The sequence below is a fragment of the Centruroides vittatus genome, unplaced genomic scaffold (genome assembly GCF_030686945.1).
Source record: "Centruroides vittatus isolate TY-2023 unplaced genomic scaffold, ASM3068694v2 contig_1401, whole genome shotgun sequence".
Taxonomy (NCBI): domain Eukaryota; kingdom Metazoa; phylum Arthropoda; class Arachnida; order Scorpiones; family Buthidae; genus Centruroides; species Centruroides vittatus.
This window is the reverse complement of record NW_027120880.1, coordinates 310,253-330,557: the sequence shown is the minus strand read 5'-3', so window position 1 is coordinate 330,557 and position 20,305 is coordinate 310,253. Positions and strand designations below refer to the sequence as shown.

Genomic DNA, 20,305 nt, shown 5'->3' with positions numbered 1-20,305 from the left:
ATAAAAGATGGTACTGCAAGAAACTGCAATGTGGTATTGTAAGAAACAACAGAAATCATTGGATTAATTACTATCAATTAAAAATTCTAATTATAAATATTTTTTATATATTTTGTAATTGTTTTAACATGTTCTTTTAATATCAGAATCAATAAAACCAGAATTTCCACTAATTATCTAATTTACTTATTGTACATAATGTTAACAGTTGGTTATTGTTATTAATATAGATAAGTCCCAAAGTGATTACAATAGGCAGATTCTGTTGTATTTTAAAGCAATAGTTAATTATTACACTTTTAATATATTAACATTAAAATAGTAAAATTTTAAAATCATTTGAAACGATATGATGAGATTTTTGAATAATTTATATTTAATTAAAATAAGATTATTTAAATGTATTTATGTAAATATATATATCTTTTCAGGTCTTGAAAATAATAAAATTAATGATATACAATGGAAGTAAGTGTTGCAACTTCAACTCTGTCAGATACTATTATTACAACTGATGCAACTTTGTTACCTGAGACTATTCCTGTTGTGACTGTTGGAAGTATGCCAATTTTAACTGATGCAATCAGTAATATTGGAGCCACGCTAACTGGTACTACTCCAACAATTCTGAATGTTCCTTTCATCTCTGGGACTTCAGGTGCAGGCTTAGTTATAGCAACTGCACCTGATGGAACTGGTACAGTTTTACTCGATGCCAGCCAGGTAGCATTATTGACTCAAGGTACAACTCAGACAGCAACCATATTTGATGGTAGCATCTTGAGATTTTCAGCATCGGATACAACACAGCCAGCTGTAACCACAGTGTCTGAAGAAACAGTTAATCCCCAATCGTTATTGTTGACTCCGACTACTACTGCGTCACAAAATTCCACCGTTCCGGCTGTTGAAGCTGCAGATGACATCAGACCACCTATCGGAAAAGTAAATAAAGAATACATTTCATATCATACATGTATATTGTTGAAAATAGCAATGAGTGAATTGGATCATTTAAATAAAGTTTATTAATAAATATATAACTGTCATCTACATATATTTCTATTACAAAACAAAGCAGATAGATATGGTTAGATATGTAAAAAAATTCATTTCCTGAAAAATTGAAACACAACAGTACCAATTATTTTTATTTATTTGGTTTGATTTACTGCTAATATTTAGATAAATTAGATATAATATTTTAATTAAAAGTATCAATATATTTTGTGAAGTATTTGTTTTTCTCCCTATAATGCCTGATATCCATACAGATAATTTAAATTGTGATGGATCATAAAAATTTTACTGTAGAATACACAACTGTGTTATCATTATTTTCATCAAAATTTAAAGGTTTTATAAGATTATTATATGTCATTAAAGTTCTTTTGTAAAGTAGAAAGATTATTTATTTTGGAATAAATATAAAACTATTGCTATATAGCTCCAATTATTTAAAATTTTTCACTTTTATTTCCACTAATTGGAGCTTAGCTCATTTAAAAACATTTACTCATTTAATACTTTTGAATCTTTTTGTTTATTCTTGGACAACTCTCTTATTTTCAAGTATTTTAAATTTAATTCTTTCTATAAACATTTATCTCATACAAAACAAAGCAGATAAGCTAATGAACAAGATAAATATTGAAAAAATTAAATTGAAGTCAAAAGTATTAGTGTTAATAAATAGAGATTTTTTTTTCGTTAATCTAGTAGCATTTACAATTACTTAAATTTAAAATTTTTGAAAAGAAGACAATTCTCTGCAGATGAACCGAAAGATTCATGATTGCTGTAATGAATCAGGCTACTTTAATGCTACTATTAATAATTAAATTCTAAGTAATTTGGTACTACTATAGATACCTTTAGTATTGAATTACTTAGAATTATTAACAGTAGTGGTAAAGTAGCCCAATTCATTACAGTGATCATTTGGCTCTAATTAGAAACATCAGCATTGAGATGTTTATACATTGAAAAGTACTAAGTGAATATATTTTTTTAATGAGGAAAATTCATAAAACAAAAGTAAGTGAAAATTTAAATGTAAACAATTGTAATATTGATCTTTGATCCAATTCACTCCAAAATTTAACTTTTAATTTGTATGAGATTAACAAATAGCATAGATTACCATAACAGGCATAAATTGCATATAAGTGATTAAGAAGAGAATGTTTCTATTGAGATTTTATTTGGAATAATAGAATTATTTTCAAATCACCGTATTCAATTTTACATATAAAGTTTTCAACTAATGTGCATCAGTTGTTTTATTGAAAGCAAATTTTTTTTTTTATTGAGCAAACAGCGTCCTCTTTTGAACAATTATAACACTTTAACTATGTGCTTTTCTGCTATTGTTTTTTGCAGGATAATGTTTCATATTTCAAAAAGCCATGGGAGACATGGAATATCTTCATTCAGACAATTGACTCCACAAGAAAAATTTTCCTGTAGTCGATTGTATGTTTTAGATGTGTTCTCATTAAAACACATTTTTTGCTATAGGTTAGCTGTTATAAATTCTAGCTATACAAATCTACATGTTCAGATGAGCACACTTTGTATGGTAATAGGATCTTAAGACAGTATAAGGTGCAGTTTTTAATGTTTTTCAGACTTTCCTTTCACCTAGTGCTTATGGTTCTGGGGGTTGAAATCTTGTAAATAAACATGACATTTATCATAAATAGCACATTATACAATGGAAAGCCTTTATTGTTGTTGAATATTTTTAACAATAAATAGATAGTGAACACTCTGCTTTTCTTTAAATTAGTAGGCCTAACAATAAACTTATCTGAAAGAATGAGTTGCATAATAGCAGAATTGATGACATATTTAATTCAGTAGTTTAATCATTAGGAAAGGATGTTTTTACTTTGATAGCAAACTAGCTTTTATTCCCTTACATAAGCTTAATCATATATCAAGTTTTTCTGCTTGTACCCATTTATTATTATTTTTTCTTTTTATCTTTACACTTGTTTAACTGTAACAGATATTTCTTCTGAAAATTGTCTCAATCTATCAGTGAAGTTGGAAATTTATTTATTTATTGGATATATCTATTTTAAAAAATTATGTCAAAGACTTAAAAAAACAACATTATAAATACTTAAAATAGGTTTTTTTACGTCTGGTGTATGCTTTTTTTTTCAGTGTTGCATTGCATGTATTGAAGTAAAGGAGTAAATAAATTAATCCGATTTTTGAGATTTTAATTAAATTTTGAAAATGGATTTAAAACTTTTCGTTTATAAAATAGAATAATTATTAAGTGAAATAGTTTTTTTCTTTTTTATTCTCGGTCTAATTAAAACAATGTGAGTTTGCTTCACTCTTCTATACAGTAGGCCTGTGTTTCTCAATCTGTAGTCTGTGATGATGGAACGGGTAGTCCGTAAGCAGACTTAAATTAACAAAGATTAAAACTTTTTGTTTGATGATTCAATTTTAATAGTTTACTTCCAATTTAATTATTTCCATATATATTCTAAACATGCTTTTAGATTTATTACATCACAAATGGCACAGTATGTACTGTACCAAATGTTGGTAATTCCCACACAGATTTAAAAAAAATTTGTCTACATAACTTAGTGGTTCATAGAATTTTTTCAGACATTTTACTGGTCAATGAGCTTAAAAACATTGCGAAATACTGCAGTAGGTTATTTAACATAAAAACAAATGATAAATTGCACTTTCTGAAAGCTGGAACTTATGTCTATATTCAACCAAATCAACCTATGTACTTTTCTAGCAGTGAAGTAGATGATTTATGAATGTTTCTGATTAAACTCACTAGTCTGCTTCAGATCTAACTGGAACTTCTTATTTTTCAAAAAAATGGTATACCTCAAGTCAGAGTTGAAGCAGACTAGTGAATGTAGTCAAAAACATTTGTATATCATCTACTTTTCTGCTGGAAAAGTACATAGGTTGACTTGGTTAAACATAAAACAAATGATGTTGAATATTGAAAAACGTTGGACTATAAACCCAAAGTTGAGTTTTAACAAATTCATCAAACACGGTTTCAACGAGAAGATAGAAGAACATTGAAAAACATTTGCTTTTTCAGATCAATATTTAAATAAGTGATAGATTAAAATTCAAGAAAGGTGAAAAGTTTATTTCTACTAATTTGATTGAAGCTAAACGTGAACAAATTGACAATATTATTTTTTTATAAAATATTTGTTGACTATTATGAGTTTTCGGTTGTAATTTTAGCAATCAGAAATGATACACAGTGTATATTTGTCATTCAAAATACAAATAATTTTAATTATATTATTATTTGGTATAATGACTCACATTGAGGTTATACATTAAGCTAATAAATCTTTATTTTATATTAATTGCAAACTTGACTGTTTAGGGTCCATTTAAATGTGATTCATGTGATCGAGAATTTCGAAAATGGGGACAATTACAGAGGCATCGCAAGGTACATGCTGATGATAAACCTCACCGGTGCGATCAGTGCGATGCATCATTCAATTTGGAATCAAATCTACTTCTTCATCAAGCAACTCATTGTACCTCTGATCCTGTTTGTCCGGAATGTGGAAAGAAATTTTCTAGAGTTGCCAGTTTAAAGGCTCATGTAATGTTACATGAGAAGGAAGAGAACTTAGAATGTCCTGAATGTGGAGACGAATTTAGTACACAGGTAGTGTTATAAATTTTCTGTATAGAAGAAATTATTCAATAAATTACTATTCGAATCTTAATTATTTACGTAACTAATTAATATGTATTATTGTCAGCCACACTTAGATAAGCATATGCAAGTACATTGTGATGAAATGACAGAAGAAAAGACCTATCCTTGCAAGCTTTGTGCTCAGAAATTTTCCAAAGCGGCACATTTACGAGATCACATGAAAGTACATTATAAATTAAAGTAAGTAATTCTTTATATTTCTTCTGAAAAAAATAAATAAAACTGTTTTATCTTTAAAATAGTTTTATTAACCATTAAGTCCAGTATAGTCACATAAATTTATTTTGACTGTTTGAATATACATATAATAGTTTAAAATGTAATTTACTTTTATTATATGTTATAGACTTATTTGTTATTAAAAATATTTCTTGATTTTCACTAAAAAATATTTATAACTATTTTATTTTTGTATTTATATAATATAAACTAATCAAAATGAAAAAAATATTTTGTTTCAAACTGTTGCAAATCTCTTTAAATGATTTATATTTGAGTTATCTTAAGAGCTGTAATTTAAACAGTGCATAATAGATTTCTTTATTAGCTTTAAAGGAAAATGTATAATTGAACTTGAATGAAGATAACTTTGAAATGTCGATATATAAACGAATATCCAACCTTAATTTTATCTTTTACTCTATTAAAATTGTAATTAGTTTTTGTTTATGTAACATACATAAACAATGTGTCTATACATAAATTATTTACATTTATGACATATTATGACAAAAAAAATAAAGCTTTAACTTTATCTGATTTTTTTACTGCAAAAAAAAGCAACAGCAGCTAAAATGTGGCTTATAGCTTTATATCAAATTATGAACATTGTGCTATCATATCCATAAATAATAACTTTATTATCGGATTTTGCAAATAACATTTGTACCAAATAGAATTAGTGCAAATTATAATTTTCAATTCAGTCAGTTTGAGAAACACTGTGCTAATTTATAATTATTATTTGAAAATTGCATAATACATTTATTAATATGCAGTAGGATATACTTATTGTAATTACTTTGGGTCTCTTCTGTACAAATAACTAACTAACAATAACTGACAGATAACATTAAGCAACAGGAGTAAATAAGACTGCAATTAGTAGAAATTCTGGATTTATTGATCTGAAAAGATATACATTTTTTAATTGTTTTAACATAACTTGAAGATTTCTTAATTATTAGTAATTTATGAGTGCAAAATTGAAGTAAGAAATTTCAGTAATTTAAACTATTATGTTGTAACCAAATAACAATTAAAAATGATTAATGTTTAAAATTCTGGTTAAGATTGATAACAATTGCCCATTGTTGATCACATGTTGAAGCTGGTAATGTGAAATGACAGCTTAAGAAAGTTTATTTACATGACAATAATGACATCCATAACCCAAATTTTTGATTTAAATAAGCAAGATTTTGTGTTTTAATTTATATGTTTTAGAACAGTGGTTCCCAACCTATTCTAGGATGCAGAACACTTTTGTGAGCAATTTTCTTTAGCGGAACACTTACTTAAGTTAATATGAAATACATAAGCTTGTCATCAGTTATTTTATTAGAATTGAGCAGTTATAATTCAAAATCTCTACTCATATTATTAACGCCAATTCTAAGACAGGAAAAAATATACCTAAATAACTTTAATGGGAAACTTGTGCCTGATGTTTTTTACATATTTCATTCAGTTTTTATCATTGCCTTTATCTTATTTGAAACAGTAGTACACTCCATAAGTACGAGTTGTACATATATATTTAAGTTTATGAAAATTTTATGATTTTAATTTTTTGACATTCGGCGGCTAGAATACGATTGTACACTTTTCGATTTGCGACTAAATCTGCGGAACACTTGGGAGGTGCTTACGGAACACCGGTTGGGAACCACTGTTTTAGAATCTGTTAATTCTGTTAATATTAAACAATGATAACAATATTTGTAATTACAATAAGTGTATATCAGTGCATTATTGTCGACTAAAAACATTAGTTTTTAGTGAAAGGATTTCTTGAATTTAAAGTTGTAGTCAAAAGATTTTCAATCTAAAATAAATATATATTAACTATTTAATTTTTATCTTAATACTCATATTTTTTTTTTAATCTACTTTACTGACCTTTTGTGTAATAATATGAATTAATAATGTAAAGATATTTCAAATTTTATTTCTATTATGCAGACAGTCAGACATTCAGTTAATGCAAGTATGCTCTTTTCTGTGATATAATATTGCAGAAGTATGCATTAAACTGCAAGTTGTTTTCCAGTATTCAGAAAGAAGATACAAATTATTTTTAAAATCCTGAAAATTAATTAGTCTATTAAAAAATTTGCTTTATCATCAGTTCATGCAATTAGTTAGAGTTTTTATTGATATATAAATTAAAGTGTATCAAATTGGAATGTCAGTAAGTAAGAGAAGATATTATTTTTTCTGTTTGAGGAAAAAACTACAATAAAAAAAATTCATATTTTAAATGTAATTCAATGAAATATTATTGTAGAATTTTTTTTTTTAAATCAAATCAATCTTTATTTGTATTAAGGAAGTATTACCTTTTGTATTACCTTGTTACAGGGGTTAGTATAATAAATAACATTCAGTTAACAAATATAATTTATACATTATTCTGCTAGCCAGATCTTTAACACAGCAGTAAAATTATACAATTTTTGAGAACAATTGTGAATATATAATAAAAAATCATTAGATATAAACATATCAATGCATTATTATTCTTACATATTATATTTACATATGTTTACATAGTATTCTAGGTAAGATAGTAATGAATCAGTAATAGTTTTCAGATAATTCAGAATCTTTTTAGCTTGTTTGTGATTTGATTAAAAAAATTATTTAACTTAAACATATTGCTTATTGTTAGGTTACCTAATCTGGCTCTATAGTTTGAATCTTGGTTCGTGTGGACTATTTCAGTAATTTGATATTTTTTACGGTAAATTTCCAGTGCTGTACAGTCCTTAATTAAATGAAGAAGTGTAAAATTCCTGAATTTGCACCAATAACAGAGTTCTTTAGAAAAGTCAATATAAGTATTATTGATAAATAGAGAGAATTTGTTAAGTCTAATTTGAATTAATAAACGTTTAATATCCATGTTTACTTTGGCGGATAAGATGTTCGAATTTGTAGGTATAGTTAGAGTTTCCAAGTACCAAGGGTGATAATAGATCGACTTCATTATTAAATTTTGATCTTTTATAATAAACTGTGATAAGGCTGTTTCCATCGTTAATGTATATCCATGTTTCCTTATTGTAGAAATTTATCTTTGAGATACTAATTAAAAGATTTAATTGTAAATACTAAATCCAAAATCTGTCTATGATATTTATTACTATAATCCCTTACTCCTTTAAATAAGTATTGATACATGGACATGTTACATTAATATATTTTTATGTTGCATTATATTAGTGTTTTTTTATCTGATAGTCTGCAACAAAATCTTGGAAGTGCTTCAAAGATTGAAGAAATTCAAATGTTAATGCTTTGATTTTTACTTCACTCTACTGTTTTATAATATGTACATTTTAGTATTTATTAAAAATAGCTTTTGATTATCAAATTTGATTTTTATTATGAGATATCTGGCTTATTCTTGGACAATATACTAAACATATAGAAAGACAGTTTAAAGTTATCAAGAATCTTCTTACTGAAGTTACAAAATTCAACAACATAAAGACAGAAATAATTTTTACTTATAGATTTAAAAATATGATCATAATCCATTATACTGTATCAAAACTTAAATACATTGGACTTTGCTTTTATTTATGTTTATTTAAACCTTTAAGAAAATAATGATTTATAATAGAACCAAATATATATTAAGTATATTATTTCCAATTTCATTTGATAATGAGAAATTTAAATATTTATGGAAACTCATTATTCTGAAACTTTACTGTTCAGAAACTTTACTGTCTGATTCAGAGAGTATCATATACTTGATAGATGAACAATTGACTTAGAACTTGTGGATTTCATGACACAAAGTTCATAACAGTTCAAACAGACATTTAAAGTGCTATTTCCTAATTTTTCTAATGTGTAAGTCATATTATCTTTACATGTAGAATATAAAACAATGAGCATGTAGTAATTATGCATTTTGCTAGTTACTTTCAATAATTGTTTTAAGTATAGTTATAGTTACTACATATACAGTATACTTTTTTTATTGTTGCCCCTTTTGGCTCTTAGATTTTGGATATAGCCTCTGGGTATTTGGAATTTTTGTAGTATCCTGGTCTAAAATGTACATATGTCCGAGAAGAAAGCCATCTGATTTTTACCCAGTGACATAGCCATTATATTATAATGGGGACAAGTATCTCAACCAGTTTTGATGATTACATTGAAAATAGGTGAAGTTATGTCATTTGTATATAGTATTTTAATATGAAATGAAACATAACAGCCTTTAAAAATATTGATCAATAGATTCTCGGCATACTTTATACATATGTATTTTTTTATATCTACAAAGATATCAATAAATATGCTTAGCTTTTCTGTCCAATATTTAATCAGCAATGAGGAGAGTCATTTATTTTTTACAAGTATAAAGATATTAAATTGTGATAAGGATATTAATGATACATGTATTATAATTACTAAATAATTACAATAATAAATTAGTAAAATATGAATTATAGTATTTTAAACTTCTTAAAAATTAAAAAGATTAAACATTTTTGTTGAATAGAATAAAATAAATTTTTAGAATAAAAAATGTTTGTATGACATTTATATAATTTGTGAAGGCTGAGAGAATTTGTATACATTTCTTTATGTGAGTGAGGATATTTAGTTATTTCTCTTAATACAAGAAACTATTGAAAACATTCTGAACTTTGTTAAACCAAATGTAAATGTATTTTGCCATATTATATTTCTAATTTTTGATAAATTCATTAGTGTAATTTAAATAAAAACTGAGAGATAGTCATTTAAGCTTCTATTAATATGTTTAAATGCTGTTATATTTAGAAATTAAATGCTTGAAACATGATAATAATTAGAATATTTCAGATACACAAATCAGCTCGACCGAGAATTGGTGATAAATTGAGTATTTGACTTATTATTTACCATTAATTAGATTGTTTATGGGTTACAAATTAATCAAATAGTGTATAAATTAATATTTATAATTAAATTGTCTCCATTCAAAAATCACTTTCAGTTATAAATAAATATGAATTAATCCATCTGTACTCAAAATGGCTTAAATTTAATGAGATAGCTTTGTTTATGTTATTTTTAAATAATATAATTGTGAGTCAAATTTGTTAATTCTCTGATAATGTATAAAATATTAAACATTCTAAATTTTATAGAGCATCATTATCGCATAGAACTTACAAAAGGAATATCAATCGTGCAACTTTCATGCACAAATGCCAGACATGTGGAAAACCATTCCAAAAACCCAGTCAGTTACTCCGTCATATTCGTATACACACAGGTGAGTTATTTCTTTTATAAAACATAATAAAATTTATTATTATTTTCAAACAGAATTTTATTTTCAGGGGAGCGTCCTTTTAAATGCGATGTCTGCAGCAAAGCATTCAATCAGAAAGGTGCGCTCCATATTCACATGACTAAACATAGTGGAGAACGTCCACATCAGTGTGAATTTTGTCCTGCAGCTTTTTCTCAACGTGGAAATCTCAGAGCCCATATAAAACGTGTTCATACTCTCATGAAGGATGGAAAAGAGGTGTTGTATCAATGTGACGAGTGCACTTGTGTTTTCAAGAAATTAGGTAGTTTGAATGCCCACATCAGTAGGATGCATGCGGAAGAAGTATTACCATCGAGAGAGGAAGAAGAACCTGAAAATGCTGTGGAAAATGGAACAAATCCAGAAAGTAAAAATATGAAAAAAGTGATACAACAACTTTTAGAATTATCTAAACAAACAATGGTTACTCCGGAACAAGCACAGCAGCAAATTCAAGAAATTGCCGAAAATAGTAACGTTAGTGCAGATATTTTACAACAAGCATTAGAAAATAGTGGATTAGCAACATCAGTTCCAACAGATAAAGATAAAGATAAAAATAAAACTGAACAGAAAAACCCTTCATTACTTGATATTATAAGGAAACCTGTTGTAAGAAAAGTAGCTGGTGTTAGGTGGCTTCAATGCATTTATTGTAGTAAAGAATTCAAAAAACCAAGTGATCTTGTTCGTCATATTCGCATCCACACTCATGAAAAACCTTATAAATGTAATCAGTGTTTTCGTGCCTTTTCTGTTAAAAGTACATTAACTGTTCATACTCGTACTCATACCGGAATAAAAGAGTTTTGTTGTGAAGTGTGCAAAAAAATGTTTTCTACTCAAGGAAGTCTAAAAGTTCATTTAAGGTTACATACGGGCGCCAAACCTTTTTCGTGCAATCAATGTGACAAAAAGTTTCGAACTTCAGGACACAGAAAGAGTCATCAACTTTCTCATTTAAAAAATTGCATGCAACAAAAAAAATCAAAACGAGTTCAAAAACCTCAAATGAGAGAGAGTGTTTCTTTGCCAGACATTCCTTTACAAGAACCTATTCTTATTACAGACAATGGTTTAATTCAACAACCTCCAAAAAGTAATGGTCTTTATAATACTTACATTGATGACATGAATAATGTAGATCGTCCATACAAATGTACATATTGTTCTAGAGGGTTTAAGAAATCGAGCCATTTAAAACAGCATATCCGCTCTCATACTGGTGAGAAACCCTATAGGTGCCTTCAATGTTGTCGTTCATTTGTATCAAATGGAGTTCTTAAAGCACATATTAGGACTCATTCCGGTGTGAAAGCATACAAATGTACTGTCTGTAGTTCATCATTTACTACTAATGGTTCTTTGAAAAGGCATATGTGTATTCATAGTGAATTGAGGCCTTACATGTGTCCATACTGTCAAAAAACTTTTAAAACTTCAATGACTTGCAAAAAACATATGAAAACGCATCGTCATGAATTAGCTTCTCAAGGTGCGACCTCAGGAGTCACAGTGACTGTAGTTCCAGAAACTGGTGCAGAAACACAAGTAGATATGGTGCATGCCGACGGACAGGATTTAACAGGTCACATCATTGGAAATTTGGCAGAAATTGCAAATGATGATGATACGCAAAGAGATGATACAGAGCAGACACACATTTCAACTTTAGAAACACAAGATAATACAGCTTTAGGTACCCAGCCATTTACTACTCAAGTTACGTTATCTCAGGTAATGTTTTAATTTTTAGATTTCATAAAATTTTTCAAGTAAAAATACTTGTTTTAGATAAAACTTACAGATAAATACAGTTATGAGATGATTTTTTAAAATGTTTTCAAGTGCAAACACTATATAATAACTGTATATCTATCTAATTTTTTTATAAATATGATAGAAAAGTTTGATTAACAATGTTATATAATTAATAAATATGTATCTAAAATATAAGAGTGAAGAACTAGAATTAGTGGGGAAAAATTTGTATTTCCCCCTTCCCCCAACCTGTACACACTAAGAGGACTTTTTTCTAGGCCCATCAAGGGTTTGGCTAAGTGGCAAGGAACAGAGTCCAACATATAAGGGATCAGACTATACATAAAAAATTTCTGATGTTCTCTGCTATTCTATCCTAGGTCCTCCAGAATGGCAGGCAAACATCTTTGCTGCCTTGGCCATCCAGCCAACAAAGATTTATGTATTTCATATATTTACAGGAAAATTTACAGCAGTTACAACAAACATTTACCCAACAAGTATTTGATAACCAAGGAAATCTCACAACTGATTTGGAGCAAACAATTTAAGCCAAACACAGAATACAGGATTTGATCAGACACAAACAACTGGATTTGATCAAGGACAGAATACCTTTTTTACTCAATCTTTTGGAAGTTTTACACAAAACCAATATACATTACAAGTAAGTAAATTATTAATTCTTTAAACCAAAATCTCAGTTTTTTTTCTTTGTTGCTTTAAAAGAAGATTTACAGTGAACTCCCGTATAATGCGAATTCGTATAACGCGATGACAAAATTGTGACTAGTACTCATACAATACTATAAACAGTCCTTATAATGCATCGGTTAAATTTAACACTTGGCATACTTTGACTTTTTGTGTAGAAATGCAAAATGCATAGACTTTACTGTGTATATATGTTACAGTAAAAACCTGTTTTTAGTGAAAACGCGTTTTAACTAGTTGAAACTAGTTTTTACTGGATGTCATTGTTATAACCCGTTTTGTCTAGTTAAAACTAAAATTTACTGCTGTAACATGTTTTGATTTTAGATAAAACTAAAATCAAACATTAACTTTTTAACTTTTAACATTAGTTAAAACTAATTTTAGCTACATAAATATGTTTGGGGGAAATAAATAAAGTGATGATTGGGATTAAAACATTTGTATTATTTAATACGATATTTATTGAAAATATTGGTCACACATCTGTGTTATTAACATTAATTAACCCTTTGTCCCTGAAGGCACCGATCGATCGGTACCCTGGCTTCGAGGGGTACCAATTCATTGTTACTTTGGTAAATATCGATTTTTGTAAAAATTTATTAACAACAGATATAATCTCGTTCGATGTGAAGTGAATAAAGTATAATAATTCATTATGATAGCAGTATAAAATTTTGATTTCAAACAAATGTTTGATATAATGTGCAATAATTTCACAATGAATAAACATACATGCATAAGTGTTATATCGAATTGTACAAAACAATATTCTAGGTCTTTCTGGCTCAGTGCCAGCAAACAACTATGTAACTAGACAATGTTAATTTTCACAAAATGTTACAAATTATCAAGTTTGTGTCAGTTCTGATATATATTATTTTTTTTCTTATAAATTTTTCTAATAAAATGCATTGAAAAATATTGTATTTAAAACTAAAGTTATTAATAAATGTAAGTGATTTTTTTTCATATAGTTATAATGATAATTTGATTTTTGGTGACCTTTTAAAATAATATCGCCTGACTGACCTATATTGCTTTAGGAGGGATCGCAAAATAAACATAAACAAGATGTCGGGGGAAAAGGGTTAAAGCGATACGAAATTCATCATACACTATAGGAACGTGTTAGCTGAATGACCTTGGTCGAAACAGTTTTTACTAAGCCATTTTGTTAAAACCCGTCTTGTCTAGTTAAAACTAGTTTTAACTCAAATTCATTTTTGACTAGCAGTAAATTCTAGTTTTGACAATGATATCCAGTAAAAGCTAGTTTCAACTAGTTAAAATGCGTTTTTACTGTAACATATATAAACAATAGGTAAGCTAATAGTTGTAAAGATTTATAAAAAAAAAAGTAATATCTTTCATATGCATATTTAAAGATATAAGGGGAAATACTGTATTTTTATTCAACTTTTGACTAAAACAAAAATACTTTACTATTTAACATTTATTCACTATCAGAAGTTTCAAAAAATATTGATAAATTCCAATGACATTGTCTTGTTAGTATTGGCTGTATAGATTCATCACTGGAAGAGTCCATAGTTTCATGTATTATTATTCTTGTTACTTAAACAAAATTCTTTTTCCAGATGATTTTTAGCTTGAAAATATGGAATTTAAAAGAAAATTGAATAATTGTTTAATTCCATAGAATGCTCTGTTGACAGATCAGTTTTCATAAATATGTTTTTAGCATTTTGGCTATTTCTAACCCATTATTTAAAGCGTCTAAACTCAAATGTTACTCTGGTTCTTTAAAAATCGGGAACAAGTTTTCATCATCATTACTAGAATTAGAACAATGTGCTAATTCTATTAATTGGTTTCATCAATATCTTGGTTCTAATTAATTAATTCAGCGATATCTATCACATTCAGGTCAACAAATCCCTCTCCACCGATACTTTGCCCAGCAGCTATTATGTGATTTGATGAAGTTGAAGAATTTGCTGTAATAATATCTGGCCATAACTTTTTCCAACAGGCATTAAGGGCCAAAGATTTAAATTTTTTAAGAGATGAGTTTATTATTTCTACCAATTTAATATTGACAATTTTTTTCCATATTTACAGAAGTGTTTTATTTGAATTGCAATCAGTTTTTTGTAAAATCATTTCAAATGTGCAATACATGTAACAAGATTTAAATGTCTTTATAATCCCTTGGTCTAGTGGTTGAAGAATTGATATTGTGTTGGGTGGAAGAGAAGTCACTTTAACATTAGGATGATTTAAATTTTCAGGATGTTCCAATGCATTATTGATTAATAATAAAACTTTAAAACACATTTTTTTTGTAAATAATGTTCAATCTCTGGTACAAAGCAGTTATAAAACCAATTTTGAAATATTTCACCTGTCATCTGCGCTTTTTTTTATTGGATTTTCAGTAAACAGTTGATTTGCGAATTTTTTCATTTCAGGGGTATTTATGGTTTGATTAACATTGGCTTTGTTACATTCTCCAGCTGCATTAGAATGCATATATGCAGTTATCTCGCCTGTCCTTTGACACCTTGAAGCCCGAAGCAAAAGACTCATTTTTCAAAATATACATTTTTTCAGGAATTTTCTCCAATATAAGGCAAATTTATTGGCATTATAGACTTGTCCTGCTAAATAATTCCTTTCCTTTATAATTTTAGAGAAAATTTATGGGATGCTTCTACACTTTTGCTAATAATTTTCACATTATGCAAAAAAATATCTTTTTAAATCGTCAAGCCATCCTGTAATGGCTTTAAATTTACATTTATGTAATTCATTAAAAGAAATGGACTCTATTGGAATTGGAAGAAATGAATCTATTAAATGTTGGTATACCTTGATTTCCTTCTGTTTTATGGCAAGACTATTAAAGGTATATTTCTGTATTATAAATCATTAATCCATATCATGAAACATTTTTCCAACTTAGGCATTAACACATCATTTATACATGCAATTTTGTTCAAATCTAATAAAGATGAAGTAAATTTAAAAATAAGTATGTAATTTGAAAACCTTCAAAAGGGAAGGTACTTTTAAAAAATAAAATCACTCTGATCTTTTCATCTTGGTACTCTTGTATGTTAGTCTGTTACTTCGTGCTTCTGTATTGTCTACTGAAGAGGAATCATTTGAAAATCCGGTTCAAAATGCATATAGTGTAAGTAAATCTCTTGATAATAATAAAAACAGGACTGATGAAAATATCGATGATTTTATTTTTTAAAAGTACCTTCCCTTTTGAAGGTTTTTTTTAAAATTACATATACATTTTTAAATATATTTTAACTGATTTCCTGCAAAGATACTAAGATGAAGCAGGCATTATAACTTGCATTTTGCTGTCTTTAGTTGTATTATTTGAATTGTTAACTCTTGTAAGTTCAGTTCTTTAGTAATAGTTACCACTTTAACACCAGATTTCAACTTATCCAAAATATTATGTACTGTTATCTGTATTCTGGTTTGTTTATTCTTTTTTAAAAGAAATCATCTTTAAAACAAGTTAACACACTGCACACAATAAGATTGTGTTTGACACTAATGGACATCTCATGAGCAATATGTGATCAGTGCTGGAACTCAGGGATACGTTTAAACTTGCATAATATTGTCTGTTAATGCATGTCTCATATAATGCAATTTCCTATAACGCGGAACATATCCCCGTGTTGTATGGGAGTCCGCTGTATATGAATTTAACAGAGAATTAACAATATTATATTTTTGGATATCTATAATAGTTTTCAAATGCATTTTTAATATATTCTGTTTTTAGGGTGATGTGTTAGATGTCACCACTAATTTTACTACTGCAACTACCCTGATAAGTGAAGGGTTAGCAACAACTAGCATGACAAATATTCTGCCACAGCAATCTCAGAATGATCAGAATGCCACGCTTCAGTCTGTTCCAACTGAGAAACAAGCAGTGAAACCATTAGGAGAAATCCAGCAAGTAGAAAATAAGGCAGGAAGGAGACTGTTCCAGTTAGTTCCTTATTAGTTTTTTTAATCTGTTTTATTTTATTTTATTTTTTGACTCTTTCCACCTGCAGGCATCAAGAGAGCCTTTTTATCAAGCCTGTCATGGCTTGGCCAGGCTTACAATGGGCAGCTTGAGAATCTACCCTTAAGAAACATTTTCTCATATTTAAAGTAGATTCTCTCTCTCTCTCTCTCTTTTCTCAGATATATCAGTATCCTTATATATTGATATTGAAAGAGTTTGATACATTGATATCGTATTAATATATCATAATGTTTTATAATATAAGGAAACTAGTATATTTTAATTAAGAAATTTAACTTTTTGACCTGTTACGAATATTGACTTGACGTAATAACGACTACAAATAGTACCTGCTCAAAACCAGTCAAACTGTAGATATGGCTTAATTAAGTATAGTTGGATCATTAAATCTAAAATGATAGTTTTTTTTATTGAGAATTTATTCCAATATTCTATGACAATATTTGTTAACAAAATAAGTCTGTTGAGTTGATTCTGTTTTAAGTACTTCTCCTTTTTAACATAATAGCGTTAACAGTTGTGATAATAAATACTTTTACATGGATTAGATTAAACTTTATGAAATAGTTTTCTAAAATTAAGCAGATCAAAATTTTTTATTCCATAACACTATTAAGACAATATATAAATCTCATTAATAATCCTTATCGAATTTCCTTTTAATTATTCTGTTTAATCTGAAAATATGAAGGATGTAGTAATTTAAAAAAATTAAAATTACTATTGGTAACCGTTACACTCAATATGAAGTATCAATATTTACTGAAATATGTTCTATTAGTATAGTTATCCCTCATACAACATGGCACTTCTACAACATGGTTTGAAAATTGGGGATATCACCCATATAACACAACTTCTGGTTTCAAGCTAACACAGTTTTTGGAAGTCTTCTACACAAAATTTCACAATTTTTAAGTGTAAACTTCGTTGTTTGATATATATATTTTCTTTTTCAAGTCAGTACTGATCAGATTTTGAAATTTTCAAATTTTATGCCTTTTGTCAGGTTTACTTTAATGAAAACTGGTAGTACAGTTTTTTCTTCCTTGTCCGTAGTTTTCTTTGGGTGTCATTGTCACTGTTTTTAGACTTTAGTCCTTAAGACTGTCACTGTGTTTTATTTTTATAGATTAATCTTTGTATTTAGTAAAGTTTAATAGCACTTATCTAAAAATGTTTAAATAAAAATTTTTAAATGTAATCAAGCAATCATTCATAAAATGACGAATGAAATACGGTGGTATATCGGTACTTGAACAAATTTTTGATTAACAACATATTTTTAACTTGTCATCCATAAAAATTTTTTATGATAAAAATAAAAAATATGAAAATATTGCTGATACTTCTGATAAAGATCAACAAAAAGTTGAGATGACAATGATACTTTGTAAAAAGAAAATGTCCTGGTTTAACTAAAATTAGTATTAATGCATAACAGTACTTTCAATTGTGATTGTTAATTTATTTCCGATCAATAATTAACTATCGATTGCTTTAATAAACATATTTCTCTTAGTAACAAAAAAGAATAGCATACTTTTGCTAACTTCTGGAAGGTAATCCTATGTTTTTTGTTAGTCCTTTGTTTTGTATAGCTTGGATTTGCATAACATGGCACTTTTTTGGAATGTAACTACCATGTTATACGAGGGACACCTGTACTACTATCATACGAGAATTTAGAATTATTCAAATTAGAGTGTTATCAAATCAAAAATGAAATTGTGGTGTTACTTTGTTTCCTTCTGAATAAGTAACCGGTTAACTATCAAAATGACTTTTATATGAATACTTTTTGTAGGTAGAATTTACATCATAGGATAAAATTTAAAAATTCTTACTGAAAATGCTCATTTTAGAAAGGCAAAATATATTCTGTATAGTCTCTTACTTATGTATAAGAATACTAAATTTATTAAATTAATTAATTCTGATGTAGATATTTTTGACACTTTGTAACAGATAAAAATCAAGTTTTAGCATAGACTTTCTAATACCTTCGTAAAATGAATTAATTTATAAGCCATTTATATATATATATATATATAGTTTTTCTTTGCCAGTTTCTAAAAAATTCATTGAAAAAAATACAAATTTACTAAGGAGTGAAATCTTATTTTGATTTGATATTTTGAAATCTCAGACTAAATATCACAAAAATAATCATTCATCATCTAATAAGTTAGAAAAATCTTTTATCTCAATTATTCATTGTCCACAATACATTCATCTTATAAATAATTGTATAGAATCTCTTAAGGAATTTCTTGATTAAAATATATTACTTAATTAATTTCCAATTTTTTTAAAGACAAATTATGAAATTTTTATTTCAGATGTACATATTGTGACAAAATATTTAAAAAGTCAAGTCATTTAAAACAGCACATTCGTACCCACACGGGAGAAAAGCCATTTAAGTGCACTTTGTGTAATCGAATGTTTATCTCGGCAGGAACGCTCAGATCCCATGTTCGAACCCATACTGGCATTAGAGATTTTCAGTGCGATATATGCAATGCAATGTTTACAACTAGTGGTTCTCTCACTAGGCATTTGACCATTCATTATACTAACCATCCTCATACCTGTTCTTATTGCTCTCAGACGTTTCGAACTCCGACGAGTTATCGTCGACACATGAAAGCAATTCACGAAGACTGTCAGAATTCCGAATCTGGTAAAATAGCTGAAAGAATTATATTTTTTTGAGAAAATTAAAAAAATTCAATTAATATAGGTGTTAAACTTATGCAATTTTTAGCTGATGATAGTAAAAACAAGAAGAAAGGAAATATAGTTAAACTCTCTGATGAACAAGCCAATGAACTTGCCCAACAAAATCCTGATGATACAAATTCCATTTCTGTGAAGGTGTTAATTGCATCTGCTGCAGAAAAAAATAGAATCAGTGAAATTAAAGTAAGTTTTGGTTTAGAAACTAAGTTTTAAAATAAATAACTTAGTATTAATAGTAATCATAAATGAATAGAATTAATACAAATACAGCAAATCCTCACTTAGAAGTATATTTGTAATTTATACTAATATATGAAGTGAGAAAATTTGTTTATTTGTTTGATGGAGGCAATCTTGGAATCTACTGAATCAATTTTTAAATTCTTTTGCTGTTAGAAAGTTTAGTCAATGTTCATTTGGAAGGAATATATATTATTTTTATATTAAATAAGGAAAATGCACAAGAAAGATGTTTTTGCCACAGCATTTGACTTGCATTGTCATTTGTCTGCTACATTCAAGGTCAATTCTCCTTTGCCACCCAGTGGGCTTCTTAAACTTATTATCTTATCTGTTCGGTTTTGGTTTTGATTCGTGCAATTCGTGTAGTTGTTTATATTCTTTGTTTATGTTGTCTTGGTTGTTTGTTTCTTATAATAATACTCTTGTGTTATCAGATACTTACAACTATAAGGAGTGAATTTACTTCTCTTAGATGAAACTAAACTTTTGTAAGTAGTCCTCTAGTACTTTC

General features: G+C 27.7%; 1 protein-coding gene across 1 annotated transcript in view; it reads left to right on the top strand.

The window, feature by feature from the left end:
- LOC136968138 (zinc finger protein 236-like) overlaps positions 1 to 20,305 on the top strand; it is a 56,931-nt gene that overhangs the window by 24,425 nt on the left and 12,201 nt on the right. The window contains exons 2-10 of the mRNA XM_067262097.1: positions 432 to 945; positions 4,400 to 4,693; positions 4,791 to 4,927; positions 10,126 to 10,253; positions 10,321 to 12,032; positions 12,589 to 12,723; positions 16,552 to 16,763; positions 19,149 to 19,492; positions 19,577 to 19,734. Of these exons, the coding sequence (XP_067118198.1) occupies positions 463 to 945; positions 4,400 to 4,693; positions 4,791 to 4,927; positions 10,126 to 10,253; positions 10,321 to 12,032; positions 12,589 to 12,723; positions 16,552 to 16,763; positions 19,149 to 19,492; positions 19,577 to 19,734 (3,603 nt within the window). The 5' untranslated portion in view covers positions 432 to 462. The remainder of the gene's footprint in view (positions 1 to 431; positions 946 to 4,399; positions 4,694 to 4,790; positions 4,928 to 10,125; positions 10,254 to 10,320; positions 12,033 to 12,588; positions 12,724 to 16,551; positions 16,764 to 19,148; positions 19,493 to 19,576; positions 19,735 to 20,305) is intronic.